At 39.5% G+C, this 12207-nt stretch overlaps 1 protein-coding gene across 4 annotated transcripts in view; it reads left to right on the top strand.

Moving 5' to 3' along the window:
• The window catches only part of CCDC88C (coiled-coil domain containing 88C), a 238958-nt gene that overhangs the window by 206687 nt on the left and 20064 nt on the right, over positions 1-12207 (top strand). For 2 of the 4 annotated variants that reach the window (XM_069085999.1, XM_069086000.1), the window contains exons 25-26: positions 1347-1591; positions 8173-8361. In XM_069085999.1, coding sequence (XP_068942100.1) covers positions 1347-1591; positions 8173-8361 — 434 coding nt within the window. Of the gene's footprint in view, positions 1-1346; positions 1592-6117; positions 8362-12207 lie in introns of those variants that run through there. The other 2 variants (XR_011167950.1, XM_069086001.1) reach the window with 2 other exon arrangements.

Here is a 12207-nt window from a genome sequence, read left to right as displayed (position 1 = left end):
TGATGACTAGATGACACCTTAAAAATGGCAGGCAGTTTAAAAATTCCTGTCAAATCGAATCAGTGGCCTACAAACTATAGGCTTGTTGTGAGAGTTCCTTGGGTACTTTTGGTGATGTCCTGCTAGCTTTGTTTTAAATTCTAGGCCCTTAGACCTCAGAGATGCCAGAAAGGTAGATGGAGTGAACTGTTTCTAAGGCATATCCTCAGGATGAGGTAGAGACCTCTCCACTTGTGAAACTTGGTCACTGGGGAATATAGTCTGCCGAGGAAAGGAGGTAATTCTGGGTCTCTTACCTGGCCCATTATTTCCTGAAGTTCCCCCACTTGAGGGAATTTGAGCATCATAGCATGAAATAGCATGCTAAATGTGTGCTCTCCAAGCCCTTTTCAGTTTCCTGGGAGCTAATCAAGAAAGCTGTCAAAAGAGCATGTAACACATAGCAATGATTTATTCTTAAGATACATCTCTTTAAGGAGGAATCATACAATTTGAGAATTATCTGATAAAATCTCTTAATTTTACAGATGGGTTTGAATAAACCCGCCATGTCTGACCCAAGTACCACAACGACAAAAGACCTCTGTTACCCTCAGGTAGACAAACAGGTGCCTGGTCCTCCCCTGCAGGGCCTCACTAACCACCACTAACTGTTCCAAAAAAGAAATGTACAAAGCTGGACAGTAGCTTACGTCGTCTTATTCCCAGATTGATTCTTCTTCCACTGTACCATGAAGAAAGCAACTTTCAGTTAGCCACAAGCTTATTATCCAGTGTATGAATTTTTTATTTATTTTATTTTAAATTTTTTTGCTTTTTGGAGAGGGGAAGGTAGGGCAGTTGGGGCTCAATGACTTGCCCAAGGTCACATGGCTACATTGTGTGTGTATGTTTAGTGTCTGAGGCCGGATTTGAACTCAGGTCCTCCTGAATTCAGGGCTGGTGCTCTATTGACTGTGCCACCTAGCCACCTCCACAGTGTGTGAATTATTATTGTCATTGTGTTGTTATTTTCAGGCTAACTTCTATTTCATTCAACATTCTAGGCCAGAGTCTCTTTAGGAAATACCACTTTGTTCTACGATTATATCCCTCTAACTCACTCCCTTATTTGATAATTGACTTTATTCCTTTCAAATGATTCTCTCTTGTACCAAAAGGGAATTTGAGTTGTAATAATGATACTCACTGTACCTCTCTAGCCCTGTGCCTGACTTGCTTTCCTACATCTCCAATGACCAACCCAGCCCCCAGATTGGTATTTGAAGGGCTGAGCAGCCTCAAGAAACACAGTACCTAAGAGTATCTTACAGTATTTTCTTCCTGAAAAATCTCTTCCCACATAGAAAAAACCACTGGATTGGAGCCAAAGCCTTAGTCAAACTCATCAAACCAAAGAAAGAGGGCTCAAGAGAACGTTCCAAGTTGACTGCTGACAGCCCTCCCTGGCAGCTGGAGGCCACCTCCGACCCTGCTTCTCCATCTGCTTCCCAGCAGCTTAGATTACAGCAAGAGACTCCAGATAACGTCGCTGCTGCAGGTTCGAACGGCCAGGATGAGAGAGATGCTCACAGTGGATCTGGGGGGAAAGGTAGGAGTGGTTTGCCTTGATCCAGTTTGAGTAACATAGGTAACATGCGAAATGATTAGTTAGATAAGTGGAAAGAGTGAGAATGTGTGTCTGTTTGTACACATTTCCAACTCAAGTAGGGATTCTTAGATAGGTTCTTTTCCAAATGGCAGAATATAAACATGTCTTAAAATTCTGTCATGTCCTGGTGGCTCTTACGTTACAGAGCCAGAAGCATTACCTAGCAGGTAAGAGTTTGAAACATTTGCAGCTGTGATTCCAGTTGTACATTAAAGATAAAGTGTGCCTGTGTATGTTTTCATGTCCACTTCATATTTATAATGAAATATTTCTTTGTAAAGAACTAACACATCTTCACATTATCCTGTAAGAACCCTCAGGATCTGCACAGGATTCTTGGGCAGGTTTGTTTTAAATTTTAATAACTTTATTGGTAAGTTAATTACAGAAGCAATCTATAAATAACATTTTCCTTCCTGTACTAATGATACTTCATATTTGTAAAGTATTTTGCAGTTTACAAAGAACTTTTGTCACACCCCTTCTGAGAAGAGACCATGTAGTTAGTTCATTTCTTATCCTGATGTAAGAGATAAGAAAGTTCATGCGTAGGTTGACTGGTCTATGGATCACATGGCTAGTAAAGGGCACTGGGGTGAACTCCCATTATAATAAATGATGGAGCCTAGGACTTAACTCCCCACCCCTGACAGGTCTTCCCAATGCAAATCCAATGTTCTTTCCAACACACCATGTTTCCTCTCCAGTTTAATTTTCTTCTTGTTGCTGATATAGACTTTAATTACGCTTACAAAACAAATTTCCACATTAGTTATGCTCCCTCCAAAAAACAAAACCAGACAAAGGAAAATGTTTCCATCTGCAGCCTTAGTCCATCAGATCTCTATCTGCAAGTGTTTCAATCATGAGTCCTTTGGAATTTTGGTGAGTCATTGTGTTCATTAGAGTTACCAGGCCTTTCCAAATTGATTATCTTTTACAATGTTGCTGTCATTGTAAACTGTTCTTCTGGGTCTGCTCACTGCATTTTGCATAAGTTCATAAATATCTTTCCAGGTTTTTTGAAAGCCGTCTCTTTCATCACATCTTACAGCATAAGAGTATTCCATCACATTCATAAACCATAATTTGTTCAGCCATTCACCACTTGATGGGCATCCCCTCAGTTTCTTATTCTTCCACATGACAAATTGTTCGGCCCATTGTAATTACAGATGCATCTAGTGATTGTCACTAGGTACATATCTTCAGATATAGAAACAGCAATACATACATATCTATGCAGAAGTAATATGTAACGTATGTATTCAGAGTTAGGGGATCCTACTTGGTCTACCCGTGGCTCTGCCATTAACTTGTTTTGTGACCTGAGGCCAGGTACCTTCTCTCTCTCACTTCAGTTTCTTCATCTCTGAAGAGACAACTTTAGACAAAATGGTCTTAAAGGAGCCATTCACAGCTCTATGATTTTGGTTCTTGTGATGCAGCACAAAACCTTATACAGATAAGAGATATAGATGTAGAGACTTTCCTGCAGACCAGTACAAATTTGCCATGGACCAGTGCTCATCATTTAAAAATTCTGGATTAAACCTGATACTGTGGTGTATTTTTTAAAAAGAAGGGAAAACTCTGATACTGGTGAGTTTTTACTTTTTGGGCTAGACCCATGATTCTGTTGCTATAGGGAGCTCCAGCTTGGAAATGCCTCCTACCAGCACACAGTGGCCCCTGCCCAATGACTTGGAGAGAGTTACCTGCTATCACTGCAAGGTTAAGTAATTTAAGGGTCACACTGCTAGTATGTGTCAAAGGCAAGACTGGAACTCAGGTTTTTGTGACTCTGAAACTAGCTCTCTAGCCACAATGACCTAGATCTGCCAGCCTTTTTATGCCAGTAAGGCTTTTAAAAAATTAACTTGACTTTTCTACATCCAAACATTTCTTTTTCTTAGTGTGTGTGATGTAACATTATAGGCAGTCAGTTTGGTACAGTGGATAAAGTGCTGGGCCTAGAATCAAAGAGGACCCGAGTTCAAATTCAACCTCAGAAACTTAGCAGCTGTGTGGCCCTGGGCAATTCATTTAACCCTGTTTGCCTCAGTTTTCCAATCTGTAAAATGAGCTGAAGAAAGAAATGGCAAACCACTCCAGTATCTTTGCCAAGAAAACCCCAAATGGGGTCATGAAGGGACAGACAGGACTGAAAAGTAGCAGCAGCAGCATGAGATGGAAAGGAACCTTAGAAACCATCTTTTTAGTTCAACTTTCTCATTTTATAGTTGTCAGGAGACTGAGGCCCAGAGGGTCAAAACCGGAGGATCATAGATAGACATTTATGTAGAGCTTTTAAGTCTGCAAAACACTTTATGTGCTTTATAATTTAATTCCCACACCTGCCCTGTAAGGTAGATGCTATTATCATCACCCCCATTTTGAGGGTTGTCCTTCATTCTTGAAAAGGACCAAAATGGCATCATTGTATTGCAGTCAGTGTACAGTGTGTCCGTCTGTGGCCAGTCAGACCAACATGAGGTCAGAATACTATACCATAGGTTGGGGCCAAAGAGTCCACATAAATATTGGGAGTGGTCGTGTCTCTAAATTTGCACATCTCATGTTTCTTTTGAGCTACTAATATCACCATTTTATATATAAGGAAACCGAGTCTGGGAGAGTGTGACTTGCCAAAAGTTACACAGCTAATGAATGTTTAAGGCAGGATTCACACTCAAGTTATGTGTTCACTATGTTCCTTAGCAGCGTCTGGAGCTAGACACAGAATTTATCTTGTCCAGCCACTTTACAGATAAATAAACAGAGCAAAGGACATTATAGTGACCTTGCTCAAGATAACACATATAATAAATCCTCCATCTCCAAATCCAACCTTCTTTCCCCCATTCCAGTTTGCTATTTATTATTGTAAATTGGCTTCATCAATTATAATGAAACTAAATCCATAGAGAAAACTGCAGAAATTAAATTCTCAATTAAATCCATCTTGGTAAACTTATCCACATGGGGAGGTTAACATTATTTTGTTTTTGTTTTTTAAATATATGGAATAGAGCCAAGATCAGTGCTTCCCTATTTCAGTCTGTATTACATACTTGTAAAATACCTAATTTGATACTACAGGCTCATCTGCTCTCTGCCACCTTTTGAGAGTTCAAAGCATCTCAAAACATGAATCAGAGAACCAGGAGAAAGGAGCAATTAGAAGAAGGGAAGAATTTGACACAAGATAATAGGAATCTGGCTTTTGTAGTTGTTTGTTTTTTTTAAGGTTATATAGGTTTTAAGAAGTAAAGAACTTGGTTAATATCAGTTATGCAGACCAGTAGAAATTTGCCATGGGCCAGTGTTGTTGGTTTTAAAATTCTAGATTAAACCTGGTACCATATTTTACAAAGGGAAAGGAAATTTCTGATTACCTCCAAGACCTCCACAAGCTCTAAATAAACCTGATGGATACTACCAGTACCCTGGTTCCTTTACAATCTGTAAAATGAAACATCACCAGCAGATGGCACTGCTGGTGAAGAAGTAGTGTCAAGGGAGGAAAAAAATCTATTGTGTCTGAATTGTTAAAATTGGGGAAATGAGAAAAAAAAGTACAAACTGTGGTGGTGGTGGTGGTGGTGGTGGTGGTGAACTTAAAGTTAGTTTTTTGAAGTACAAAGTATCCCAAAAGTCTTAGTGTAGTTTAAAACTATTAAAAACTTAAATCTGATTCACTAAGACATTTGGATAAAAATAATCATTTATTAAAATCCAGAAATGTAAAATTGAGTGGGAAGGGACTGTAAAAAGAAATTATAGCAATATAGAGTTTGTTAGATTCTTTGCTAGGTTAAGAAAAAAAGAAAGTGAATTAGAATTCAATCTAAAGAAATGTTATCAAAGAAAATTGGTGTTGTGCTTTTGAATTAAACTTATTAAATTAGAATTTTAATTTAAAATTAAATTTATTGATTAAAAATTAATTTCAATTGATTGAAAAACCACAGAATTATGTATTACAAAGATATTCTATCAGGAAGAAGCCTTGGAAATTTGTTTTTGCAGTTTTTACTGAAATAGCTACTATAGAATTATGTACACTAAATTCATGATTTCCTTCTATGTAATGTAATAACTAAAATTGTTACATTTAAATATACTTCAGATTCTCTCTCCAATGGTCAAGGTATAATCCTTGTTGTATGTTGTATGGATGGATGAAATTTTGGTCTTAAAGGATTTGCCACTACTGACAAGTTTGATCCCAGCCCTTTTTGGGGCCTCAGTACAGTGTATGACTTTTCCAACTAAATCAATCAACCATTATTCATTAAATGCTTTAGAAGTGCCAGTCACTATGCTATAGCTCTTTCTGCTTTATGAGGTAATGTTGGGATCTTAAGTCTGTTGAGATAATTTTGTTTTCATTTCTGATATTTCTGTTCATTTCATTTATTTTGTTTTCTTCTTTTTGGGCCATCCGGGTGATGATAATTTAGCAGCAGCACGCAAAAAGAGTCCCTTCTTGAGAAGCAAAAGCAAGGACAAAGAAAAGTCTCCAACAGCTCTCTCTAAACGCCTGCGATTCTGGTCTTCCTCCGACATCCCACCCTCTCCTAACGAGTCTCTCTCTTTCTCGGCCATTGGAGATTTCTAATACCACCTTTTCTTTGTCATTTTTCTTCATCACGTACCTTCATTCATCTCTGGAGTTCAAAAACAAAAACAGTAGTTTAAATGCTAAGTGACCGACAGTGGGCATGAGTGACCCTCCCTTCCCTTTTGATACCAATGCTATAAGGTACTCCAATCACAAACCCAAGTCAAGTTTTAATTTAGCCAATATGGATTATAATTCTAAAGTAGAAGATGAATTCTTACACCTGCTGGATTGTTTCTTCAGTGCATTAGTTTAGGGGAACCTCCTGGTATACACAACACACGTATGTATCTCTTGCACCAGGGCTCCATAGTAAGTGAGCAGAGTTGTGTGTGCTTCCAAGTCTCTCTTGTCGTTGCAGGCTTATTTCATGTGCAGCTGTAAATTGCCATTGGTCACCTACTGCTACACTTCCTAGAATGTAATGCTTTCCATAAAGTGGGATTTAAAAAACAAAACAAAACTATATCTCTTGTGCAACTGAGTTTTAAGTCACCACCCTTTTCCTGTTGCCATGTCATAGTATCCTAACAAATGACCACCTGTTACATGCTGCTATTATTAAAGGCTCAATTCCGATGTCTCTATGTTCCATGTTTGTTTTAAGGGATCTGCTGCTCCTTTTATATATTTTGAAAAATTCAGTCTGTCCTAGGACAGATTAAATTCCAGCTTAGGACAGAGCTTTATATCCATGAAAATTTTATACATAAAATTGTTGTAGACAGCACCAACACTACCAAGGGAAGGAAGAAACAGCTGGTCAGCACAGGCCTTCAGCTAAAGCACAGCTTTCTGTCCTTCTGGCATGTTTTCTAAGACCACATTATTTCTGTCCTTACTCATCTCATCCCTCCCCGTATCCTTTCGTCTCCGCCCCCTCTCTCCTTTGGTTCTTGTTTTAATCTGAGTCCTACATAATTTATGCAGATTCATTTCACCAAACCTGAATCTTGCTTCTCATCAAGGCTACCTCCAAATACAAAATGTTCACTTTGAGCCCAGTTCTCTGATTTCTGAGAGGGTAGGGAAGGTCGAGCCCATGCAGAAGAGACTCTGGGTGAAGGGGAATAGACTAAAAAATAGGTGACATAATACCTTGGCCATCAAAATGAAACATTTTTAGAATGTTGTTGCTTTGGTTTTATTTTTCAGTTATACTAATGTCAGGAAAGTTTGACTGTCGGGTTAATTTGTACTTTGTGATGTAAAAAAGCTATTCATTCACCCATTTGCATTTTTGGAAATCAAAGGAAAAAATACAGTTGTTTTTTTTTCTTTTGGAGGAAGGGATAAACATAATGGTCCACATTTTTCCTTTTTAAAAAAATTGTAAGATGTTAAACCTTCAAAGATCATGAATAATACCAAGTATTACAGAAAAATCACCGGACACAATCCAACTTCCTAAGCCACTATAAGTTTTTTCTACTTAAGTTTTTTTTATCATAGAATTTTCTGCTATAAGTTTTTTTAATCGTAGAATTTTCTCAGGAGACATTGTTTTTAGACACTTTCAAAAATTCATTAAAATGTTAACAGGGAGCTTACCTCCTTAGCTAATCTTTTGGGGCTTATCTTCCTTTCCATCTCTTTTCTTTGATACTTTCTTTTTCTTCTCTTTCACTCTTTGGTCTGTACCTGATGTGACAGGTAAGAGTCCGTTTTAAAACAGGCCCCAAGAGGCCTTAAATGGAGTCAGGTTTTCTTTGAAACAGGCTATTAGGGGGAGTGCTGATTAATAGTTTGTCCATCAAGTTGCTTGTTTGTGTAGTTTTGTGTGTGTCCGTCCTTCCCTGCTTCTTGGTTTTTCTTGTGATCGATGTCCTGGGAGGGATCTTTAAATGCTTAATTTTTCTTCCCCCTCCCCCATTCCCTGCTTTTCTTGCCACAGTCACCAGTGATCTGAAGCAGAAACGAGCTTCCCTTCATGGAGGCAGCAGCGACCACTTTGAGGGCTCCACAGACTCTGTGGTCAGGCACTGGCACACTGAGCTGGGCTCACGGGCTCACTCTACCTCAGCCATCCACCTAACCCCTTCTAGCTCGACCCCCATTGCCAGGCACACAGGCCTGCCTAAAGGTAGGTAGGAGAGTACCACCAGCACTGTAACTATCCATTACCTGTATTCTTGGGCTAGAAGTCAGATGTTTGACCATTTCTGTATTTTATATTCTGATTTCCAATACATGTGGGGGAAAATGCAGTCCATTTCCATAAAAATTCTATAGACACCCATTATGAGAAATAGTCAGTCTATGATCCCATAAGTATTAGTCAACCAGACATTTATCAGATGTATCCTGTATGCCTTTCACAGCTCTGGGCATACCGAGACAAAAGTGAAAACAGTTCTTGCCTTCAAGGAACTTAGTTTCTGCAAAGGAGACAGTACATACATAAGCATATACAAAATGGATAAAAAGTAATTGTGGGAGGGAGGCTACTGGGACCTAGGGGAGAATTTATCACCAAGTATTTAAGAGCCTACTGTGTGTGCTAAGCAATACAGGTAGGGGTAGCTAGATGGTGCCATAGTGCTTGGGGTGCTGGGCCTAAAGTCAGGAAGACTCATCTTCCTGAGTTCAAATCCAGCCTCAGATACTTAATAGCTGTGTGACCTTGGGCAAGTCACTTAACTGTTTGCCTCAGTTTCATCAGTTGTAAAATGAGCTGGAGAAAGATGAGAGAAATCACTCCAGTGTCTTTGCCAAGAAAACCCCAAATGGGATCGTGAAGAGTCAGTCTGAAATAACTGAACAAATGCAACTACAAACAATGCCCCTACCCATTGACAAGCCAGGTGATCTCAAGTAAACTGTCTCCAGTTTGCTCAAGATGACATAATTGTTGGCGAATAGAAAATTCTCAGGGTAGTGAGGAGGTTGAAATGAGGACGTGATTCAGAGCAATTTTTTGAAATTCCTAATGGGAAAATGTGGCAACACAAAATACTTGAGTACTGGAATAATCTGTGAATGTTCTTGGCATAGGATCAAGAGAGCGGAAGAAAGGCCTTTGGACATCTTCTGGTCCCGGGGCTCTTAATTTTTTTGTGCCATTTGTTTTGCCCTTCTCAGAATAATGCTTTTAAATAATTGAAGGAAGTACTATCGTGTTATAGTGGTTAGTGAAAATTAAAATATTTAATTTTTAGCCATCCTTCTTTATAGGGCCCTTGCCTAGAATTTCTTCATGGATCCCAAGTAAAGAACCCCTGATGTGGACTTTTTCAAGATCACAAAACTGAGGCCAAAAGGGGGGAAATTATATCCTCAAGCACATCCTTAGCACAGTGTAGGCACTTAATAAATGTCTCTTGGATTGATTATAAGTTGTTACTGTTGTTCAGTCATTTCAATCATGTCTGCCTCTTCATGACTCCATTTAGGGTTTTCTTGGCAAAGATACTGCAGTGATTTGCCATGTTTTTCTCCAGCTCATTTTACAGATGAGGAAATTGAGACAAATCAGGTTAAGTGACTTGCCCAGGGTCACATAGCTAGTCTGAGGCCAGATTTGAACTCAAATCTCCTGACTCCAGGCCTGGTCCTCTTATCTACACCATTTAGGTACTCCTTGATTGTGGGTAGTAAGTGAAAAATAGGAGATGTGTACCTTTGTCCTTTTTCTGTGAAATATCACGGAGGCAAACATTTGTAGCTCAGTGTATCAGTGTCCTCTTCGGGGAAAACAACTTTCCAAATCCTAATTCCCAGGACTAGGGACTGTTTCAGAAAATAATTTGGCTTAGAGTTGGAGCTCTCTCTTCTTGATATTTCCCTCAAGGTTAATCTTTCTGGGCTGACCTATCACCTAACTATGTGTTTTAACTGGAGGCCAGTGATGGGGCTATATACTTTTGTGGATTCTTATGGCTTGACCCCATCTCTTGTCATTTACCAAGGCCTGCATACAAAATACTGGTGGTAGAGGACATTTCAAGTCATTCCTACTCTTGTAACTGTATGTTACAGTCAGTCCTTGATCTGGTTAAAACACAAACTCTTCTGTTTCCCCAACATTGATTCTTCAAGTAGCTGAGCTTTTAAGTATCCAGGGTACATAATGTATGTATGCACATAGAGTTTTTGTTAGTGTGCAAGACAAAACCTTCCCTTTGTAGGGGAAAATCATGAATTTTTGCCACATTATAATTGGGCTGGTGCCTGGCTGGTTTTAAGAAGGGAACTTTTTTCCATCTTTTCCAAACAAAATGGAAATTAATTTGCAGCATTTCATTTCCTGATGGTTCTTTTTATTATGAGCTAATCTTACAGAGTTTAGTTTACTAGGCAGTTTTCTTCCCTTGGCTCAGAGAGCTTTTCCCATAACATACTCTATATGGAGCAGCCACATTTCTATGATGCTATCCAATAATGATAATTCAATTCACTAAACGTTTTTAAGTGCCTGCTATGTGCCAGGAACTGTGCTAAATACTAGGGATAGAAAAAGAGACAAAAGACAGCCTCTGCCCTCAATGATTTTACAGACTAATTGGCGGGGGCTTATGCCTTCTTAGATCCATTTCTTTCCTTCTTTTTTTTTGGGGGGGGGGGCCAGGAAGCCACATGCAAACAAATATATACAAAGCAAACTATATGCAGGATAAATAGGCAGTAGTTAAAAGAGGGAAAGAAGGGGCCACTAGGTGGCACAGTGAATAGAGCACTGGCCCTGGAGTCAGGAGGACCTGAGTTCAAATTCAGCCTCAGACACTTAACATGCACTAGCCATGTGACCTTGGGCAAGTCACTTAACCCCAATTGCCCTTCCCTTCCTCCCCCCCCCAAAAAAAAAGAAGGAAAGAAATGGATCTAAGAAGGCATAAGGAAGGATTCCTAGAGAAGGATTTTCATTGAGACTTAAAGGAAGCCCAGGAGATAAGTAGTTAGAGCAGAGGAAGGAGAGTGTTCCAGGCATAGGAGACAACCAGAGAAAATTCTGGAAGATGAGGAATCTCAAATGTCTTGTTTGTGGAAGAGTATTATATGTAAAAAGTACTAAAGAGTAAATGTAAGTAGACTGGAAGGGTAGTAGGGAGCTGGGACACGAAGGACACCAGAGAAGGGATGATGTTACAGATGTTATAGAGAGTGATTGTTACAGAGTTATAGTGATGTTATAGAGAGATGTTACAGGGGTGAAGTTGCAAAGACCTTTGCCACAGTTGGGATATGGGGGAGTGAGAGGGGAGGAATCCCTAGGTTATGAGCCAGAGGAACCAGGAGGATGTTATTGCCCTCCCCAGGTAGGAGGGGGTGGGGGCGGCTTTAGCAGGAGAGATAATGACTTCTGTTTTGGACTTACTGGATTTAAGATGTCTGGTTGGACACATCTAGTTTGAGGTGTCTGAAAGGCAGTTGGAGATTGGAGATCAGCAGAGAGATTTGGGCAGGGTAGGTGGATTTGGAAATCCTCTCTGTAGAGATAGTAATTAAATCCACGGGAGCTGATGAGATCACCAAGTAAAGGTAGTAGAGAGAGAAAAGAGAAGCCAGTAATAATAAATAATAATAACTAGCAATTACATAGCTCTTTCAAAATTTATAGTGTACTTTACCTATATTATCTTATTTGGTCATTGAAAAACGTTCCACTTTTTCCCCTTGACCTTCCAGTGTGTGGAAGTCAGTTACAGAGGGCAGATGGGTACCCACAGAGGAGATATAGCTATGTGTTTCCAGGCAGCTCTTTTTTGAACAGGTGGTTTCATGGCCCACCTTTGCCACTAATAAGCTGTATAGACTTGGACAGATCATTTCACTTCTCTATGAAGCCATTCTTGATCCTGGCAAATAATGGTGCCTTCATCCCCGAACCACCTTGTCTTCCCTTTGTGTATATTATACATATGTTGGCACTTGAGAGGCCATGGTGGTATGGTGAATAAATAATAATTTAATGATTATAATAGCCAGCATT

Source organism: Petaurus breviceps, unplaced genomic scaffold (assembly GCF_028583685.1).
Source record: "Petaurus breviceps papuanus isolate PSGF00001 unplaced genomic scaffold, PetGlider_PUasm1.0 177, whole genome shotgun sequence".
Lineage (NCBI taxonomy): Eukaryota > Metazoa > Chordata > Mammalia > Diprotodontia > Petauridae > Petaurus > Petaurus breviceps.
Note: the sequence above shows the minus strand (reverse complement) of the source record. Positions and strands in the feature narration are given on the sequence as shown.